The 22,815-nt window shown below is 40.9% G+C and overlaps 1 protein-coding gene across 4 annotated transcripts in view; it reads right to left on the bottom strand.

The window, feature by feature from the left end:
- Positions 1 to 22,815, bottom strand: part of KCNIP4 (potassium voltage-gated channel interacting protein 4) — an 861,516-nt gene that overhangs the window by 123,637 nt on the left and 715,064 nt on the right. The window contains exon 2 of one of the 4 annotated variants that reach the window (XM_073342395.2): positions 4,824 to 4,925. The exons of the other annotated variants lie outside the window; for them this stretch is intronic. Within the exon in view, the coding sequence (XP_073198496.1) occupies positions 4,824 to 4,925 (102 nt within the window). The remainder of the gene's footprint in view (positions 1 to 4,823; positions 4,926 to 22,815) is intronic. 4 annotated transcript variants of the gene reach the window in all.

The following is a 22,815-nucleotide window of genomic DNA, read 5'->3' as shown; positions in this document are numbered from 1 at the left end:
GCGGACCGGCTTTGAGAACCACTGCTCTACTCTACCCCTTCCCAGACAGGGTGCTGCAGGGAAGGGGAGGGAGAGGGTCAGAGTAGAAGCACTGGTTGGTCAAAGGAGGAGGGAAGGAAGGAAGGAGAGCCACCCTGAGCTGGCTGGGCTTATTTTGCTCCCTCTCTGCTCATGTGAGAATGCTTTGGGTTGCTATAGGGAGGGAGAAAGCTCTGTCTACAGCATCTCCGACTTCTTACTCTGCCCTAAGAGGCCAACAAGTCCATCAGAGGGCTGGATCTTCTTGGGTCATTGCTAGAATGGCTCCAGCTCCATCCAAAAGCATGTCACTAGCGTAAAAATTCAGAGAATTGGCAAGGATGTGTACTTAACTTTAAACCTGGGTTTAGGTTGCATTGAAGGTAATGAGAATTAAGCACATAGCTAAAATAAAGCACATATTTAAATGTTTTGCTGAACATGGATAGAATGCTGAATTGGGGCCTTTATGCATGCAAGTACCTATCCATTTTCCATGCAATATTATCTGAGTTGAGCAAAGAAATTAAGATTTAATGTACATAATTGTGTGCATGCCTGTTTTTATGGTCATCAAGTACTTGTTTTGAAATTATATCCCTTACAGTCAGTTAAGAGTTCACAATATACACAACAAATTATGTTTTGGTAATGCTCACTTTCTTTCTAGTACTCTGAAATGCTGTCTGGCCAAACCCAATAGCAGTTATGTCAAAAGGTGATAATAAATAGTGATGATGAGTGTCTTCAATTGCCTTGAAACTTAAAATTAGTGCTGTATTACTGACTAAAGCACAAAGAAAGATACTGACTCCAAGTTCCCTTTTTAATATTCTGTTCCCAAATACAGTTAACTTTTATCAGAGTAGCAGCCGTGTTAGTCTGTATTCTCAAAAAGAAAAGGAGTACTTGTGGCACCTTAGAGACTAACCAATTTATTTGAGCATAAGCTTTTGTGAGCTACAGCTCACTTCATCGGATGTGAGTAAGTAAGTTTTAAGTTATGTAAGTTTTACTTCAACTTACCTTACTTGGTGTACAACACCACTTATTAGCAAGCAAGTGCAAGTATCATGCTAAAAAATTCTTTGTAAATACTTTTTTTATTGTTTGTGCAACAATCCATTTTATTGGTGGGAGGGCAGATTACTATTACTTGTATATAGGGTTTATAATTTTACGTTTTAACTGATAAATATTGAAAGACACCCTGATACAAAAACGCCCACCAAAATCGATATTTATCCAATAAACACCAGAAAAACACTGGAAATCATTACTTGTACCTAAGGGTTGGTCTCCATGGAGCAGTATTGTGAACTAGGGGAGTGTGATTCTAAAGCACACTAACATATTACTCATTAATTGGTCTATGTAGACCCTGCTAGACACTAAAGGTTCTTTAGTGCACTTTAACATACTGCTTTTTGAAATAGTACATGCTAAACCACACTAGGGAACATTACAAAGAGATTACTCATTACAGTATATACACAGAAAGCCCCCAAACTCCCTGATTTTTTGACATTTACAAAAAAACCTCAAAAATTGCTAAAAATAACCCCTGAAAAATGAAATTAATAAACCCTGAAAAACAGAAGCCTAGCCTAGCAAGAAGCATGCTAGGCTCTTCACAGGTATACAGAAAGGTTGCTCTCTTAACAGCTTAAATTGCAAACCTATAGTCATGATTAATACTAATGTTCAGTTATTTTCAGTTTTAGATCACAAAGCATTTTGTAAAGATGGGAAAGTATCACAGTCTCCTACTGGCTTTTGTATGTTACCATATAAAACATATATACAAAAGCCAGTAGGAGAAAACTTCAATCTCCCTGGACATTCAATAACACATTTAAAAGTAGTCACCCTTCAACAAAAAATACTTCAAAAACAGACTTCAAAGAGAAACTGCAGAGCTACAATTCATTTGCAAACTTAACACCATTAATTTGAGCTTGAATAGGGACTAGGAGTGGCTGGCTCACTACAAAAGCAATTTTCCCTCTCGGTATTGACACCTCCTCCTCAATTATTGGGAGTGGACCACATCTACCTTGACTGAATTGGCCTTGTCATCACTGGTTCTCCACTTGTAAGGTAACTCCCTTCTCTTCATATATATATATATATATATATATATATATATACACACACACACACATATACATATACTTATATGCCTCTATCTGTAATTTTCACTCCATGCATCTGGTTTTTACCCACAAAAGCTTATGCCCAAATAAATCTGTTAGTCTTTAAGGTGCCACCAGACTCCTCATTGTTTTTGAGCAAAGAATAAAACCCAAGTCTCCTGATATTCAGATTAGGCCCTATCCATTGGACCACATCATCTCCTCTTGACTTAAATGGGACTCCTCAAGTGAGTAATACTCTTCAGGATCAGTCGGTAGTGAGACAACTTATGAATGAATACAATGTAAGAGGTTTTCTAACACACTGTATTCAACTCCAAACCTAATTTCATAGAATCATAGAATATTAGGGTTGGAAGAGACTTGAGGAGGTCATCTAGTCCAATCCCCGGCTCAAAGCAGGACCAACACCAACTAAATCATCCCAGCCAGGGCTTTGTCAAGCCGGGCCTTAAAAACCTCTAAGGATGGAGATTCTACCACCTCCCTAAGTAACCCATTCCAGTGCTTTACCACCCTCCTGGCGAAACAGTGTTTCCTAATATCCACCCTAGACCTCCCTCACTGCAACTTGAGACCATTGCTCCTTGTTCTGCCATCTGCCATCACTGAGAACAGCTTTGCTCCATCCCCTGTGGAACCCTCCCTTAAGTTAGTTGAAAGCTGCTATCAAATCCCCCCTCACTCTTTTCTTCTGCAGACTAAATAACCCCAGTTCCCTCAGCCTCTCCTAGTAAGTCATGTGTCCCAGCTCCCTAATCATTTTCGTTGCCCTCCCCTGGACTCTCTCCAATTTGTCCACATCCCTTCTGTAGTGGGGGAACCAAAACTGGACACAATACTCCAACGCCGAATAGAGGAGAATAATCACTTCCCTCGATCTGCTGGCAACGGTCCTACTAATACAGCCCAATATACCATTGGCCTTCTTGGCAACCAGGGCACAGGGCTGACTCCTATCCAGCTTCTCATCCACTGTAATCCCCAGGTCCTTTTCTGCAGAACTGCTGCTTAGCCAGTTGGTCCCCAGCCTGTAGTGGTGCATGGGATTCTTCTGAACAATTTCCACTTTTAATTGTTCTTAACCTCCACCTATTTTTCCTTCTCTTTGTATTAAACCTCCAACTATTTTATCCTCTCTTTTTGGTTGTTTTGACTGCCTCTTTTTATTTATTTTTTGTTATTTTTCATCCATATTCTGTTTTCACTTTTTTCTTTCTTTCTTCCTTATGGTTTTTAACCTTTGCTTATTTTCACTTGATTTTATTTCTCTCTTTCCTGTTGTCTCTTGTCTGTTTCCTCCAGTTTGTTTATAAACTTTCTATCCTCTCCAATTATACTATTTAAACTCCAATTGAGTATCACCCCCTCTGCAATTGTTGGTCTTAACCTTTCCTCTCCGTGCTGACCCTTAGATTTCTTACCCAAGTCCCATACAATAGTCACACAGCCTGTGATTCTGTGCTGCATTCCAGAAACTTTGTATTATTCCTATGGCATAAAGGGGCAAGAAAGCATCCCAGCACCCTCCAGCTGGGAATTCCACCCATCACAAAGGGTTCTCCTAAGTGACACAGGACTAGCATAATGGCCTTCCCCAGTGTAGGGGAAAGCTCTGTGTGTGGGAGGAAGCACAGAGAGACTGCCCTGTGCTCCAGCCATTTTGGGCTGCCAGAGTAGCCCATTGGTGGCTGTGGAAATCTATTATAAATTGGAATAGCCCCTGAGGCTGCTTACAGTTACACCAGGGACAGTGTAGGTGCTCTACAAGTCTCAAATTCTGGGTGTGGCTAAGGGGACCCCCAGGTCTACACTTCTGGACCACTCACAACTGGGGCCAAAAAGTTACTCTTAAACCCGTTATTATGTTGACCAATTTATAGAGGAAGATCCAATTGTTGTTAAAGTGGATTTACCTCTATTCAATTTAGCCCATATACTATACCAGGATGAGGTGATTCTGAGCAATTTAGTCTTTCACAGATAGAGTCACAGTACTTCTTTTTCTCTTTCTCTCACACACGCACTGTAAAGTGTTACCTCCAAAGCACTTCACTGGTAAGTAGTTACAATTCCTTTTCCCCAGAACCAGTTATACTGGTATTGTTCTATGGGATGGCCATAAATGGCAGTTTAAAAACCATAACACCTTTGTCCCACACACAGACCAAGCATTTCATTTATCCAGTGAACTAATTCTTCATTGTTTATAGGGTTGGTGCAGCTGTGTTAGTCCCAGGATATTAGAAAGAGTGAGGTAATATCGTCTATTGGACCAACTTCTACGGGTGAAAGGAGGATGATTTCAAACTTGTAAGCATGAAAGCTTGTCTCTTTCACCAACAGAAGTTGGTCCAATAAAAAGTTATTACCTCACCCACCTTGTCTCTCTAATTCTTAATTAGCTTTCATAGGAAAAATACACCGCAGCTACCCACGGCAATGACACCTTGACGTCAATGTGAGCAAAGAAAAATGCTGGGAGTCGACATACCCCTCCAGAATTACCTCTTAAACATCAGGAGATCGTGTGAGTCATTAGCAGATATCTTGTCTCCCAAATGAGCAGTTAACAACATCATTTTAAAAAGTATAGCTTGTGACACATGCAAACCTAAAAACAAAAATCAAGAGAAAAATAAAACTTGCTTTGAATATCGGGAGATGTCGTTTTGGCAGCCGAGCAGGGCAAGAGCTTCATAAGCCGCTCTTTAATGCTGCGTTTGGTACTGTTCTGAGCGTAGAGGAAACCTAGAAGATATATTATCAGGACTGTTAACATGGCCTTAAGCACAGCTTATGTGCATGCTGCAAAACTCATCATGCCAAAATTCTGGTGGGTAAAAGGGACAGATAGCAGAGGGACAATTCCAGCTTGCAAAAGGCAATCAGAAATATTGAGCAGGACAACAAAATTGCTTGTCTTTGCATATTTTCTATCGGGGCATTTTCCTGAGCATGCCCTTCTTTAAAAGTGTTTGTCTAGCATAATAAGGTGCAAAATGTAGACACTAACTCATGTCTTTAACAGAGAACAAGAAGTGTGGGTGTTTTTAAAGATTTAAGTTACAAAATATTTACAAGCACTTCACTTTATTGTAATTATTTTAATTGCCATGTGATTCAAATATGAAAAAAAAAACTGTTTTGTTGTCCCACGTAAAGGTTCTCCAGCTCCACAAATGAGTTTGCATCAAATGTTTGGACCATATAATTCATTTAGCAACTGTGATCACCAGCTGGCACTTTTGCCTTTCCTGAAAATTACAATGCTACTCCATACCCAGCCATTCCTCCGTTCTTTGTTCTTTGACATATCAATAATTATAACTACTCATTACACATTTTTATATATAAATGACAAGAAATGAGGATATGGCTATTTAGTCAAAATAAGTGTTAAGAAATGAGGAAGATTATTACTGGCACGAATGTTAGCCTGCATTAGTGGAAAAGGAGTGGCCAGAATAGATATCTGCGACTTCAAGCCTCTTGGGTACATGTTAAACAAAACGTACAACACACACAGACAATCTTCTAGACTGATGTTTAAGGCAAGAGACAGAGTTAAGCACTGTAAAGCAGATAACTGATTTATCTTCCTGAGCAAGGTAGTGCTCAATCTGGGTATTATGCAATTCCCACACTTCTCATCTCTACCACATTCAGCTGACAAAGGGCAGCACTTTTCCTGAGAGTTCCTGTTCTGGTAGCAGGGGTGAAGAATGAGTGGGGAAGGAATGAGGTGTGGTGAAGCCCATTGATGGTTCTGGCAGGACAGCTGCTACACCCTAGTGAACTGGATAATTTTGGGGTGTTCCAACTGGGGTTCTGTGCTTGTGCTGAACGCTTGAGTGGAAAGCGTTATGAAGACAAGCCATGTAACTTCCTCTCGTCTCCTGAATCTGAGTGACTAGAACACAGACTGTCCATCCTACCACCGCCAGCAAGCGGAAACAGTCTGTGGAGCCTGCAGTGCTATCTGAGGAAATGAAAGTATTTTTAAAGGTTGATCTTTTAAAAAGATTTTAAAAATTAAAAACAAACAAAGAAAAAAGTTGGGAAAACGTTTTTAAAAAGTTGAAAGAAGTGAGGAAAGAAGGAAAGGCTTTGGTGGGGAGTGATGGGGGTGGGAAGAGGAAGGGAGGGAGAAGGCAAAAGATGCAAGTCACAGTCCTGAAGGGAAAGCAGATAGGGGAGAAAATCTGAGGCAATGTCAGCTTTTGTGAGTGGCTGGGGGGGGGGGGCAGTTTCAGCACAGGGCCAAGGAAGTCTGAATTAACTCTCAGGGAATCTATTTTGAAAAACTGTTTAACAACAACAATTAATGCATTATTATTTGTATTACTGTAGTGCCCAGTGGCGCCACTCAGGATAGGGACCCCACTATGCGAGGCACTGCACAGACCCATCGTAACAGACCGTCCCTGCCTCAAGGAACAGCTCAAGCTTCAAAGATTATTTTGAATATAAAAGTGACCTATGAAACTCAGGTTTTCTTTTGACTGGCAGAGTAGCTAGGCTGTCTAACAACTGTGTTGTGAGCTAGATATAGATCTAGCTTGCTGAAGAGTCTTGTTTTATCTTTATTATTTTGTTTTGTGTTACTAATTCTGGAAACAATGCATTCCAGTGAAACTTAATCCTAACTCATCAACTTTATTACTATTTACTACCTATATAGTTCTGCAGACGTGTGAGGTATTTTACAAAACCAATAAAAGATGTATTCCTTCTCCTAAAGAACTTGCAATCCAAGATCCTGGATTTGCTACCCTTGTGACCATAGAATTCAATGGAGTCCATGTGAGCTTAACTGTAGCTCATCTACTTGCATCATCAATGCCAAAGGTAAATTGAGAAAAACTGGAAGAGATGACAATACAAGAAGGGGTAAACAAGAGGTAGAACAGCATAATTTTGTTCTCACATTGAAGACTACTGCATATATCTTCAGGGTTACAAAGAACGTTTTTGTTTATAAAGATTTTACACTAAGAATGGGTATAAAGTAAAGGGGTTGGCCAATCTTCTCATAGCACAGTGAATCAGCAAGCAAGCTTATACCCTCTGGTGGCTGCAATGAGTTCATCCTGGGATTATACAGGCATCTGTGATGGTACAGCCACCCAGTACAATCCTTGCAACCTCCAAGGAATCTCCACCCACATTTTGTGAATGCTTAACCTGAAGGATTGCTTCCCTGAAACATTGAGATGACATACGGAACAGTTTTCATGAAGAAGCGCAAGTCCGTACCCTCAGAATGGAGGATGGGGACTGTACAGACAGGAAAATTTAGGTGTCCAGCTCCATAACGACAGGTCAGTGAGTTCAATAAGTAATTATAATGGACAACATGGTAACCATTTTTAGTATTGTAGAGGAAAATGTAAAGTGTCTAAGTTATTAAATTTTTAGAAGTGAATTTAGTGCTGGTAAAAGTTGACAGAGTGGCCATTATTTACTCACAGAATACAGTACAAATTCCTCACACTGCCCAGCCAGACATAACATAACCTGTAGGAACCTAGAAGATGACAGAGCAAGGTTGTTCACTGCCCTACCATGTGCCCTGATTCTGCATTGAAAAGCACAGTAGAATCATTATGAGTCAGATTATGAAACTCACTCTTTCACCTTACTTCATGAGTAGCTCCATTGATTTCAATGGATCTGTTCATAGAGTAAAGTACTATTCAACACAGTATGTCAATCTGGCCATATGCATGCTCAGTTTTTTAATCTCTGCTGAGACTGTGGGGGAAAAAAAACCAGTTAAGGCCAAATATCATAGTATTTTGTTGTGGAATACTGTAGACATCTCCCCACTGCGAAATAGGCTGTGAAAACTGAAGTGCTAGTAGATAACAGTACTACTTAGCATATCTATAATGATTCATAGGCCTGATTTTCTCAACTCTTCTTGGTTTGGTTTATTTAAGGGCTTATCTTCAATGCAAAGTTAGCTTGGGTCTTACTCAGGGGTTGCCATCTATACACAAACCCTCTGGCCTGATTGTGGTGCACATTTATACTCAAGCTAGCTAGCCTTTCCTAGGGCTAGGCTAAAGCTCATGTGCTGCTTACACTTGGGATGATAATTCACCCACTTTGCAATGAAGATACAAGCTAAACCACTGGAGTGCTGATAGTCTACCAATGCCTCCCCACAATTCCTCCCATGTGCCCAGGACAGACAAGTTCTTCCACAATTCACTAGGAAAGAATCATACAGCAGTTCAGCCTCCTGCAGCACTAGAGAACCATATGACTCCAGAAGTCCTAATGCCTGACACAGTAAGTACTATACCAGTGTGGACTCATTAACTCAGATGGCTTTGCAATGTGGCTGGTCAGACCTGAGCAAGGCTAACCCAGGTACTGATCACCCAGGTTAACTTTACTATAAAGACATATTCTAAGAGTGGCTTTTGTTATTTACTATAAACCATATTCTCTTACAATGGCATAAGTCCAAAGGTCAACGGAGTTATTACAGATTTACACTGGGTAAGAGCAGAATTTGACTCTATGATTATAAGTAGGGCTGTCGATTAATCGCAGTTAACTCACGTGATTAACTCAAAAAATTAATCGTGATTAATCACAGTTTTAATCACACTGTTAAATAATAGAATATCAATTCAAATTTATTAAATATTTTTGGATGTTTTTCTATATTTTCAAATATATTGATTTAAATTACAACAATATACAAACTAGACAGTACTCACTTTATATGGTTATTTTTTATTACAAATATTTGCACTGTAAAATGGCAAACAAAAGAAATAGTATTTTTTCAATTCACCTCAAACAAGTAGTGTAGTGCAATCTCTTTATGGTGAAAGTACAACCTACAAATGCAGATTTTTTTTGTTACAATAATTGCATTCAAAAACAAAACAATGTAAAACTTTAGAGCCTACAAGTCCACTCAGCCCTACTTCTTGTTCAGCCAATCGCTAAGACAAACAAGTTTGTTGACATTTATGGGAGATAATGCTGTCTGCTTCTTATTTGCAATGTTACCTGAAAGTGAGAACAGGCGTTCGCATGGCACTTTTGTAGCCAGCATTGCAAGGTATTTATGTGCCAGATATGCTAAACATTCATATGCCCCTTCATGCTTCGGCCACCATTCCAAAGGACATGATTCCATGTTGATGATGCTCGTTAAAAAAATAATGCATTAATTAAATTTCTGGCTGAACTCCTTGTGGGAGAATTGTTTGTCTCCTATGCTGTTTTACCCACATTCTGCCATATATTTCATGTTATATCATCATCAGATGATGAGCCAGCACATGTTGTTTGTTTTTAAAACACTTTCACATCAGATTTGACAAAACACAAATAAGGTACCAATGTGAGATTTCTAAAGATAGCTGCATCACTTAACCCACAGTTTAAGAATCTGAAATGCCTTCCAAAATCTGAGAGGGACAAGGTGTAGAGCATGCTTTCAGAAGTCATAAAAGAGCAACACTCCGATGCAGAAACTACAGAACGTGAACCACTAAAAAAGAAAATCAACCTTCTGCTGGTGGCATCTGACTCAGATGATGAAAATGAACATGCATCGGTGCACATTGCTTTGGATGGTTATTGAGCAGAACCCGTTATCAGCAAGGACACATGTCCTCTGGAATGGTGATTGAAGCATGAAGGGCCATATGAATCTTTAGTGCATCTGGCACATAAATATCTTGCGACACTGTCTACAACAGTGCCATGTGAATGCCTGTTCTCACTTTCAGGTAATATTGTAAACAAGAAGCGGGCAGCATTATCTCCTGCAAATTTAAACAAACTTGTTTGTCTGAGCGATTGGATGAACAAGAAGTAGGACTTAGTGGACTTGTAGGCTCTAAAGTTTTACATTGTTTTATTTTTGAATAGTTTTTTTGTGTACATAATTATACATTTGTAAGTTCAACTTTCATGATAAAGAGATTGCACTACTGTACTTGTGTTAGGTGAATTGAAAAATACTATTTCTTTTGGTTTTTACAGTGCAAATATTTGCAATAAAAATAAATATAAAGTGAGCACTATACACTTTGTATTCTGTGTTGTAAGTGAAATAAATATAGTTGAAAATGTAGAAAACATCCAAAACTGTTTAAATAAGTGGTATCCTATTATTGTTTAACAGTGCGATTAATCGTGATTAATTTTTTTTAATTGTGCCATTAATCATGATTTTTTTAATCGCTTGACAGCCCTATTTATAATCCAACTCAAAAACAACTCACCAGATGACATCAAGGCAGTAATGGAAGAAACAAAACCACAAAACCTCAGGCGGTTCTCCCTTTAGTGGTGGTGATGAATTAATTTCAGTACCTTGAAAATTTATTCACATGGTTAGCCAATATCATATAAGGTAGAACTCCATTTATCTGATCCTCCATGTTAACCACAACCAGCGGCACACTGGTCCATAAGGGGGCAAATTCTCCTGTGGTCACTAGATGGCGCTGCAACATTGCACTTTTCCGTTCTCCAGTTTATCTGGATTTTTATTATCCGATCTGGTCCTGGTCCTGGTCCCAGTCCCAGTTAGATCAGATAAATGGGATTCTGCTATACTTCTAAAAGTTATACTATACTTATACTATACTACATGCCATACTCCCAAGTATGCTTTGCAAATCATGCCAAGCATATAGTGGAAATATATTTGTAGTAAACCGTGCGCAATCTCTGTTCCTTGTACATGTAGAAACTGGGAAAAACAAGATTTGATAAATATGAGCAGTGCTAGTTATATGTTTTAGGGATAACAGGTATAAGATGCCTTTGTGATGTGCAAAATAATTGGAAATTAGATAAGAACAGGTGTTTAAGGTCTTTAATTAATCAAGTAGAATTTTCTATCTGTTGTAAACAGCTGAGGTATAAAAAACAGATAGTAATTGTAATAAATTTGGAATAATGAAGACTGGGTAAATTATCAACTCCTTTTCTATTGTGCTGATTTATATAATCTGATTGAACCAAGTTATCTGACATCTTATCAATAAAGAATTGAACCCATTGGTATCAACAATGTTTTCTACATTCTTTTTTCCTTAACTTTCCTCATCTTTCCTCTCTTTTTGTAGGCTTCATTTACCATCTTAACATTGGCAAAGGCTGTATGTGAGCAGCTCCCAATTACAATCCTGTTCCATTTTTCACTTGGCAGTAGCTGCTGTCACCAGCTGGTGAGGGCAATGTTCTCAACTTTCTGTGACCAAATCCATAGCTAAATTGCCCTCTATTTCTGTCCACTTCACAGGTTTCAAGTCACCTAACCAGCAAACCAGTTGCCATTGCCAACGCATTACCAGCCTAGCTTAAAATATTAATTACAGGTTAAGTACATAAAGGAAAACAAATACAAAAGCAAATAATGAGAAAAAAATCACACAAAATAAGATTAAAGATAATAGTTGAAAGGCAGAAAGAAAACACATTGTTTCAAAGCATCAAGAATACATTTCATCTTTAGAAACCTTGAAACCTGAAAATAAATCATAGATTCATACATCTGTGCTGCTCCATTTTAGACCCTCCAGAAGAGAATAGTGTTACAAGCATGTAGTCATTTTTCTCTCGTGACACACACTCTCTCATACCAAGGATGCTATTACATATAAATGTCAGATAGCAGCAGCAGAAGATGAGACATGAATTCTGGGTGAAGTGAGCATTGATGGCAATAAATGTTTTTTCACAGGAAAAACATTATCGAAATTATAATGATGGTCCCTTTCTGCCTTTATTTCTCTCAGTTTCAGTCTGGAAAAGTTGTGTACAGAGTAATCTTTCTTACTTATTTTCCTGGGCAGAGAAATCAAGCAGAGTACTGTTTCATAATTTACAGCCCTGTTTAGATCACAAGTCATGTTTTTGAACTATAGTTACTGTTTTTCTTCCTGGCATGTAAGTCTACAGATGGCAAGTGAATAAAATAGCAAATAATATTTTCCCTTAGACATTATGTCTCCTCTGGATAATAATTATCACAAAGTCATGATAGGTGGGGGAGGCAATGAGGCTCAGGGTACATCCCCTTTTGTACCAATAATTGGGTCATTTTTCTTTGTAAGGAGGAAAATCCCCATGCTCTAACACTCCCAAATGTGATTTTTTTGGAGGATGGTTAGTACAAGTCCCATAAAACCAAGCAGTTAATGAATCATGCCTAGCTGCACAGGTCACATTTCCAAATTAATATTTTACTAGCAGGTGACAGTCTTGTACAATAATTAAATGAGTGGTGTCTCATGTAGGCACCTTGAAGTGGGCTCAATTTCAGCTGTACAACTCATTTTCTCCCAAAGTCAAAACAGCTGGCAGTCCCAATATGGTGGTCAGGGATAAGCTCAGATGGAGAGGAGATGGGGACAAAAGAAAGTTTAGTTTCATTTTCACAGTTCATGACTTGTGCAGGCAGCCAAGGCATAATCCTCACAGGGACTACTTATGTAACCAAACTGGACAAGCAATATAATAGTTTACAACACAATCATCATGCCTGACCAGCCAAGTCTCTATGGTAGAGGCAAAAACAGAGCTCCTAGAGCTGTAAGCTGGCTGTTCTTTATAACTATGGCCAGCCTAAGCATTTTTTGCCAGGCCTGCAAGTTACCACCAGTTATATATCCCCTGTATTTTTTTAAAAAACAATTCCTGTCCTCTCCTCCCCTGCCAGAAAACTAACAATGGTCGCACACAGTATGTCCCCATCAGCTTCATAGAATGCAGAGTTGTGTAAACCCCAGAAAATCTGTCACCTGAAGGAGCCACTAAGAAGCTGAATTGATTAAACTAATGGCAAGATGGGCAAACATATGCATTTTAGGAACCATTGCAGAGATTGGTCATACAACACTGGAGTTGCTCTCCCACCCATGAAACCTGTCTGTGCGCACCCACTTCAAATCAGCCTTCTATAAGAGTCACAGTCATGTGCAGTCTAAGACCCTGGGCATTGAAAGGCAAGCCTACAGCCAGCATAGCTGTACAATGCTGCTACTGACCTAGATGAGAGACAGGCATCTACTTTTCTGCTCACCTTCACGGAACTACAGGTGAGAATGAGATGGTGTGGGGCGGAGGGCTTGGAAACAAAGATTATGTGTGGGTTGAGAGAAAGGCCTGAGAATTACTAAATGTGCCAAACAGAGGAAGTGGGAGATATGAGGGTTTGAATTAGGAAGGCAAGAGGAAAAGGGAAATGATGGAAAGAGAGAGGACGAAAGAAGGCATGATAAAGATGAAGAAATGGAAAAAAAGACAAAGCACAAGAAGAAGTTACTCACCTTCTGCAGTAATGATGGTTCTTCGAGATGTGTCCCCCTATTGGTGTTCCACTGTAGGTGTGTCTGCATCCTTGCGCTGCTGATTGGAAAATTTTGGTAGCAGTGTCTGTTTGGCCCCTCACTGAAGGCTGGGGCTTCAGAGTCAAGTCTGTTATGGATGATGGTACTGTGGTGCCAAATTTGGCATCTGCAGCAGAGTCCCCCAGGATTGCATAGTGTTCTGGAAAGGTATGTGCCGATACCCAGGTAGCTGCTCTGCAGATTTCTGATATAGGGATACCCTTGGAGAAGGCGATGGATGAGGAAACCAGTCTCGTAAAGTGTGTGCAGACTGTAGATGGAGGTACTAAGTTGGAACCTGGTAACAGAGTTTAATACAGTTCAAGAGCCATTTAGAGAGTCTTTGAGCTGAAATCACTGTGCTTTTGGACCCGTCTGAAATGGAGAGGAAGAGTCTCAGAGATTTTCTAAAAAATCTTGTCCAGTGCAAAGAAAAGACCAATGTTCTCCTTACATCTAGCATATGGAGGATGGCTATTATCCTGCTTAGGCTTAGGATAAAAGGTTGGCAGGTAAATGTGTTGGTTCACATGAAATCCTTGGGGGTGAACTTTGGATGTGGTCTAAGCGTGACTTTGTCGGGGAAGAACGCTGTGAATGGGGGATGTGCCATCAGGGCCACTATCTCCCCTACCCTTCTTGCCGAGGTGATGGCAATCAGGAATGATATCTTCACGGAAAGGCGAGTTAAAGAACAAGTGGCCATGGGTTCAAAGGGGAGTCTAATCAGTCATTGTAACACTGGATTGAGGTCCCATTGTGGGGTAGGAAGCTTGGGTTGGGGAAAGAGGTCCAACTACGCCTTTGAGAAACCTCTTTGTAATCAGGTGGGGAAAAAATTGAGTACCCTTCTAAAGTCCCAATTTCTTGAGATCCAACGTATCGTCTAGGACTATGGGTAGGGTAGCCATATCCGGTGTGGCCATATCTTTTGGACTGGCATCAGATCTGGAACCTAGTCCAATTCTGTAGATAAGTACGACATGTAGTCATTTTCCTACTGTGTAATAACACTTCCTGTACCTCTTCAGAGCATGATGTCTCTATGAGCTAGAACCTGAAGACTCTGAGGCTATATTATCCACAGGTTGGGATGGAGAGTGCATCTCTTGTTCTGCAAGAGGAGGTAAGGAATGATCAGAAGAGTCATTGGTGGATACAGAGCTATTTGTGACAGGTAAGGGTACCATGTCTGTCTGGACCAGGTGGGAGAGATCAGTAGGATGTTTGCTTTTTCTCTTTTTTACTTTCAACAAGACTTTCAGCAATAGAGGGAATGAGTGAAAGGCATAAAGGAGGCCCTTGTCCCGTGAGAAGCGGAGAGAGTCCCTCATGGAATGCTGGCCAATACCCACTCTGGAGCAGTACAGTGGGCATTTCTTGTTCCAGTAAGAAGTGAACAAGTCTATTATCGGTGGCTCCCATCACTGGAATATGTTTTGAAGTGGGAGTCCATCTCCCACTCATGGTCATGTAGGAATTTGTGTCTGAAACAGTTCACTATCATGTTATGTACTCCTGGTAAGTAAGCCACTGATATTGTAACATTATGGGAAATGCACCAACTCTATAGCTTTAGTGCTTCCATACAAAAGGAGGGTGAACTGGCACCTCCTTGATGGTTTATGTAATACATATAGGCTATATTGTCTGTCATGACCTTTGTGTGTGTACCTCTGATCATCGGCAAGAAGTGAGCACAGGCATTCCTGACTGCTCTGAGTTTGAGTAAATTGATGTGAAGGCATGTCTTGGAAGGAGACCATTTGATCATTGAGATGTGCAACCCATCCTATGAGGGATGCTGTGGTGGTGAGAATTAGTGATGGGGGAAGTTTGAGCAAACTGGATTCCCATACAAGAGTTTGCTGGGTCTTTCCACCAATTCAGGGATTGTTTGATTTTAGTGGGCATCAATAGCAGTTTGTCTAGGTTGTTCTTGTTCATTCTGTAAACCGAACTGAACCATGATTGCAGGCATCTCATGCAGAATCTGGCATGAGGTATCACCAATGTGCCCATGGCCATGAAGTTGAAGGCAATGTCTGGCTGATATTTGGGGGCTGGATTGAACTCTAAGCGTGAAGAAACGGAGGAATCTGTGTGTAGGAGGAGCGCTCTTGCTCGGACAGAGTTGAGGTCTACTCCTATGAATTCTAGTCTTTGTACCAGTTTTAATGTAGATTTTTGTGCATTGATTTGCAGACCCAGGTTCTTGAAAAGATCCAGGGTAGTCTGAGTAACTCACTGGGCTTCGGCAAAAGAACGCACCCAGGGGAGGCAATTGTCCAGGTAAGGGTAAATCATAATGTCCTGGGAGCGTAAGTGAGCCACCACCATGAGAGGACCTTTGAGAATACTGTGGGGGCCAACGAGAGGCCAAAAGGGAGTACTCTGTACTGGTAGTGGTCTTGGCATAGTATGAATCTGAGGTATCATCTGTGACTCAGTATGTCTGACATGTGGAAGTAAGCATCTTATAGGTCAAGTGCCAAGAACCAGTCTCTCTTTTCTAACGCTGGAATAATTGTCGCCAATATGACCATCCTGAACTTCTGAGCCTTGACAAATTTGTTGAGTGCTCTGAAGTCTAATATGGATCTCCAATCTCCCTTTTTCTTGAGTATCAGGAAGTAGTAAAACCTTTGCTTCTTAAATGTATGAGCACCAACTCTATGACTCCTATGCTGAAGAGACGGTCTATCTCTTGTAGCAGGCTCTTATGAGAAGAGGGATGGGGAAGGGTGAATGGGTGGGGGAGGGACGTGAATAATCTCCAACCTCCATTTGTCAGAGGTTATCTGGTCCCAGGTGCTGCAGAACGGGGTGAGACGGCATCCATAGGGATGAGAGAGGTTTTCCAGCATTGGATGTTATTGAGGAGAGTGGTCTGTGGGGGACCTCAGCCAACCTGACAAAACTGTCATTTTTAAATGGATGGCTGTGAAGAACTAGGTTAGAGCCCAACAGTTTCCATTTGGGGACTTCTTTCTCTGGGGTTCATATGATCTCTGAGATGAATATTATGGTGAACAAGGTCTGAATGAAGGCTGAGGATTATATTTCTCTTCTGCCCAGATTCTGAGCCATCAAGGAGTCTTTTAAAGTGTGAAGAGAAGTGTCCATCTTGGGAGGTAACAGTTTTGTACCTTCAAAGAGAAGGTCCTCCCCAGTTGTTTGCACCTCTTTGGGGAACCCACATAAGTGCAGCCAAGAGGCTTGTCTCATCATGACGGCAATCGAGATGGAGCATGCCACCATGTCAACTGCGTCAAGTGTAGACTAAAGTGATGTCTTTGCCGCCAGTTAGATTTAATTAACAATGGCTTTACATTGCTCTTTGTGCAACTCTGGGAGCTGCTCAATAAAGGAATTGAGTTTTGAGTAGTTTAAGAAATTGTATTTTGCTGTTAAGGCTTGATAGTTTGCAATATGGAACTGAAGAGTGGCTGATGAATATGTTTTTCTCCCCAAAAGATATAGATACTTCCAGTCCTGGTTGTAGTGAGTGGATTTGAAATGTGCTGGCAGCCTCCACGTCCATGATGATCAAATTGAGAGGTGGGTGGGAGAAGAGAAATTCCGTCTTTTGCTTGGATGTAATACTTTTTGTTGGCCTAATTGCATATTGGCAGGACTAATGCAGGGTTCTGCCATATGAGTTTGGCAGGGTCCAAGAGGGCCTTGTTAATAGGGAGAGCTACTTTGGACAAGGTAGAAGAATGTAAAATGTGCACTAGTTTGTAGTGTGACTAGTTACCTCCTGTAGTGCTATCTGCAGTGCCTCTGCCACTCACTGGGCCAGCTCCTGAAACATCTTAAAGTCATCTACCAACGATGGTAGAGGGGGCATCACCATCTCATCTGGTGAGGACGATGAGAAATTAGTCAGGTGGGGGGTAGCTTCCTCTTTGACTTCAGCCTCTTGTTCCTCTCAATTGTTCAGGGGGTTTGCATGCCCTTGATGCAGCAGCCAAAGTAGAATGTCTCTTTGGCTCTTTATAAGCCACACTAGAGCCACGGGAGGCATGGTGCCTGCCAATGGTCTCCTTCACTGAGAGGGTAGGAAGGGGCCTGGTGCTTGGTACCATGGCTACCCATACCAAGGAGGCTGGGTGGTGGGATAGTACAACTGAGGTCCATACTGGAATTGGGTGAGAGAAGAGGCAAGAAACCATGTCTTCTTGCTCACTATCTGACTCAATGGATGAAAAAGTGGATGTACAGCACGATGTTGCCAGCAAGTCTGGAGTTCCGAGTGGACTCGATACCGGGGCCCTGGTACTGAGTAAATGTGAATCCGGTGCATCAGACACCAAAGGTTTGTCACGTACTGGAAGTCCGGCGGTGTCAAAGGTGTCAGCACTGGTGGTGGCTGTCAGTGCACAGATGTCTACATCAAAGGAGTCGGTGATTTGGACCTGATAGTGCGGTCCCCCAGTACCTGGCAAGCCAAAGACAGTACCGACACCAATGTCTGTACCAAAGGAAACTTCCCCAGGGTGGATTCTCTGAATTTCTCAAATCCAGTCACTATTGATGATTCCTTGTCCATGCCCACTGGGTACTTTGGCAGGCCAACATGCTTAGGTGGGGTGGTACCACGCAAGCCTAGGTACTAGACTTAGATGACTTCAGTGCTGTTGGTACCGATGAGACCGAGTGAGCCAGAGATCATTTTCAGCTCAGTCAGGGCTTGCTGGGGGACTCATGGCCCTTTTCTTAGAGGCCTTATGTGAATGGCTCATGGGCATTTTCTTGGGCTCACCTCCCTTAGAGTAGAGGGTTGTGGTAAGGCTTCCCACCATCTGGGGTCTTGGAGTGGCTCAGAGGGTGATTCAAAGGCTGCCTCCCTTAGGAGAAGCTTGAGTCTCAGTTCTCTATCCTTTCTGGATCTGGGCTTCAGTTGTTGGCACAAACCACACTTCTGTAGAATGTGGTTCTCTCCTAGACAGCAGATGCACCAAGAGTATCCATCAGTCACCGAAATAGATTCCTTGCTTCTGAGACACTCCTAGGAACCTGGTGAACCAGGCATACACCATCTTGGGGAGGGTGTCTCCAGATCGGGTGTGTTTGTGTGTGTGTGCCAAACAAAAACAAAGTCTAAAATAAAGGGGGATTCTTTTGGTAATAAAGATAAAGGAGTAAAGTAAAGAAAGGAGAGCTCCAAAAAGGTAGCTAAAATTAACAATTCTGAAGAAGTTAATGATCTGCGCTAATAGACAGCTAAAGCTCCAACTCTAGCCAGGGGCAATTCAGAAGGAACTGAGGAGTGTTCGACTGTGCAGCATTGGTTAGCCTCATGGCAGAGCACGGGGGAGGGCAATGCATGCGCAGACCAAACAGACACTGCTACCAAAATTCTCCGATCAGCAGAGCAGGGACACAGAGACATATCTACAGTGGAGCACCCATAGGGATACTACCCGAAGAAGAAGAGGGAAAATGGCTATCCTTGTTGCCTTCCCTTCTCCTATGCAAAACTCCCTAACCGCCTTCTAACTATACCACATAGTCCCCTCCTACCATGGACAAACATCCAGTTTTTAAACAGGAAAATCTGGTCATCCTATAAATAAACTATTAATATTTTTGAATATAAACCCCATCTCAAAGTATTAGAGATGTTTCCTGTCACTTGAACTTAGGCAGCTGAGAGTTTAAGAGCAATCACTAAGTAAACAGTTGAGAAATGTACCAATGCCCTGATAATATGGGATTCATTTTATCACACACACAGAGCATGTGCATAAAATTAACTGGCTTATTATGGCAATGGCTATATTTAATCAGCTTAACCTTGGAAGTCTAGTTTGAATTAAATGTGAAGTGGGTGAGCAGGTGGCGAGGTTCACATTGGATCAGACTGCATCGAATTAATCTTTTGGACATTGTAGTAGCATCCAGTTTCATCACCTTCTGCTCCTGGTAGGTATTGGATGAATATAAAGCAAGCTATTCAACCAATTGTAACAGATACAAATCATGACAGACCTATAAAAACATCAAGAAAGTTCTCTCAGGGGAAGGGGAGGAGGGAGAAATAGACTTAAGAAGAAAAAGAAGGTTCCAAATTAGAGGTGAAATTGCAATATGAGACAAAAGTAATCTTGGGAGAGCAAGGCGGTAGGCATGTAATTTTAAAAACTGTAAAAGTAACTTATGCCCCTATAATAGTTTCAGGGCAGGTTCCTTTTCTGAAGCTTCTCCAAAGCAAAGTAATCTCCATTTTTCATTTTCAGTCTGGGATGCTCAAAGGCATTCTGGGGAAAAAACCTGAAATACTGAACTAGAGAACTTAATAGCCAACAACCCTCTGAATATAATGCTCTTTCTCAATAGCCTGAGACAACTACATAGCCTACTTTTCAATTTCTGCTCTGACTGGGACATAATTGTACTGTATTTCTGAAAAGAAAATATTTAAAAGTAGACTTCTTTTGAAAGACAAACTAGTGAATACAAATATCTGGTAGAATCAGGACTCCCTGATACCAACCATATCAGATAGTTTTATTTCATATTCAGGAATGCCCACTTTCCCAGAAGAGGACTGTGATAGCTTTATTCCAGCACTTCAACATTTTACAGAAAGGATGCATGATACAGGTATAGATAAATATAGTGGGATAAGATGGGTCATTTGCCAAATCACACTCTGACTCATTAAAGATAACTAGAATATTGTAGTTCAATATACAGCAGAACAGCTTTAATAGCATTTTCATTGCTACCCTCTACCTAGAGAGTTCCTAAGCAACCAATGGAGGTTATATAGTTAAGCATCAGTCCTCGTTTTTCAGAGTGGGTAAGGATCACTTATGACCTCTTGATATTTAAACTTGCCATGGACTTTGTCCAGCTTATTTCACAGAAATTCTTTCTATTTTATTCTCCACTCCCGAAACTCACCTCCATCCCTCCACACACTCTTGTCACCAATGGTGTGATACCCTTCTCCTACATAATGATGCTATCTGTAACTGCCTTTCTGTGTTTTTCCTTTCATCGGCTTTCTCTCTCATTTCTAAGATTATCTCAAAATAGCTTTTGTTCCTTGCTTTTTATTGTGCTCCCCTGTGTTATTATTATTTAACTCTTGAAAGCATTTGGGAAATATTCTATCACATCATCCCAGTACTTGAATTGAGGTAACCTGTTTTGTTTTGGTTTTTTTTGTATATTCACATAACGTGTAATTGTTTCTTTTTTTAAAAAAAAAGCCCTAAAGAATTCAGCTTCAATATGAATTTTGCTAAAACATTGAGAACTGCAAATGGCCTTGATGATGAAGCTAAAATTTAAAGCATTATTAAAATTGACCATAAAAATGCAAACTACTCCTATTGGCAAAAAAGATTCCCAAATGGAAGGGTATAATATAATCAAAAAATTGGGAGCAGAGAAGAATTTGCTGCTGAGAAAACTATTTCTTATACAGGGTATAGTAAAGACTTGAAGTAGCTAATCTAGATGGAATAGTAAAAGAAAAGCAACAAACGGACATAAAGAAGTATGTTCTGCAGAGAATTTGAAACATTTCTTCTGGTGGATAGTAGAGAAGTAAAGGCAACAAAAAAGTGGAAACAAGAAAAATAAAACAGGCACAATGATCCCTTTGGCTGTTTCACCTTGACTTAGTTTCTGACGTTATTTATTCTTTCATGCAAAAATGCTTGCTGCTTTAATGATCTGATTCAGTAAAAATGACCATTCGTTATTTTATTTAATTAGATAGTGAAGGCTTGATTTTTCAGAGACTTACACTGTCAGCTATACCTGTGCAAAGTAGATGCTGTACCATCTCAGTGCAGAACTGGGCCCTTCAGGTATAGTCCAATTAAAAAATACTTTTTGTGGCTTCTGAATCGTATGGGATCCTCAGACATAGACAAGGGCCAGAGTCTGCCACCATTTACACTGGCACAAAATGGATTAAGACTATTGAATCCATGAAGTAACTCTGAATTTACACCATTTACACCATTAAGTGATGACAGAATCTGGCCCTAAGTCTGATTGCTGAAGTAAGCATTCTGGGCCCAATTCTGCAGTGATGAACCATGCTTTAAGTTAAACAGCAGGAGCGAGTTGGTCTGAAAACAGAGGTATAAATGACAAAGCATAAATTGCATAGATTTGGCATTCAATGTGCAAAACATGAGGAACTGCATGCTGAAGGAGTTTAGCAGAAGAAGCAATTAGGCAGGAGAGTTTAAGATAGGGTGTGAAAAAAACACAGATTCATAATGATTTATCAATATGATGATCAATTATAATGATACTCTGGATGTCATGGTTTTAGGAAAACTAGGTGTCACCATAGAAGAACTTCACTGAGTGAGTGTCTAGAAATCCCTCAATATTCTATCATAGGTTAAGCCCTTTCTAAGTTGATGTAAACAATGCATGATGGTTATTTATGCCCACTGGGAAAATTTCAGTATGAAAAAATAAAGTCTTAAACGTAGGGAAACTCCCAACTCTGCCAACAATTTTAAATAGTGTTGAAAATGTGTAAGCCAGAACACAAAGCCAGTCTCCTACCTCCTGTCTTCCCCTCCGTAAAAGAGCCAGTCACTACAACAGACATCTACCAGAGGAGGAAAGTAAAAGGAACACAGCAGAAGGAGCAGTCTGATCAGTTTTGTTGCTCCCATCCCAAAAAGTGTCCAAGCTTCCAGGAAGGAGAGATCCCTCATTCCCAGCCAGCCACTGCAGCAGAGTTGAGGAGCAGCCAGGGAAACCTGACGTGGCCACTGCTGCCACCCCAGAAAGTCCCAAAGCCACCAGCAGAAAGAGGAAGCAGGAAGAGGCCTTGGTCCCAACCAGAGCCAGCCATCAATTCTCTCTCAGGCATCATTCCTTAGATGGGGAGGGAAACAAAGAGCAGGTACAGAGTAGGAACTTTGATCTGCTAGCCTCTTGCTCGGCTTCAAAGCAGGGACAGCAATGGGAGCTCAGGCAAGAGCCTGCTCTGCACAATGCCTGAGACCTCATGGGCTTAGCTTGGGGAGGTGAAAAGGATCAAGTTGGAGCTTTGATCAATGTCTTACAAGGCTCGAGCCCTTGGAGCTTTCATTAGCCCAGATGTTTGAAGTCTCTGAGTGGTTAATTGCTCCCTGATGATGAGGGGTGAAGCTCAGACGGGCGAAGCAGGGAAGATTTGGTATAAAAAGTCAGTTGCTAGGCAAACTCAAGCGTCGTGAAGAGAGGCAGCTAACAGGACAGTTTTAGAAGGAGTTGAAAGAGAGTGAGAC

This window comes from Lepidochelys kempii, chromosome 4 (genome assembly GCF_965140285.1).
Source record: "Lepidochelys kempii isolate rLepKem1 chromosome 4, rLepKem1.hap1, whole genome shotgun sequence".
Lineage (NCBI taxonomy): Eukaryota > Metazoa > Chordata > Testudines > Cheloniidae > Lepidochelys > Lepidochelys kempii.
Note: the sequence above shows the minus strand (reverse complement) of the source record. Positions and strands in the feature narration are given on the sequence as shown.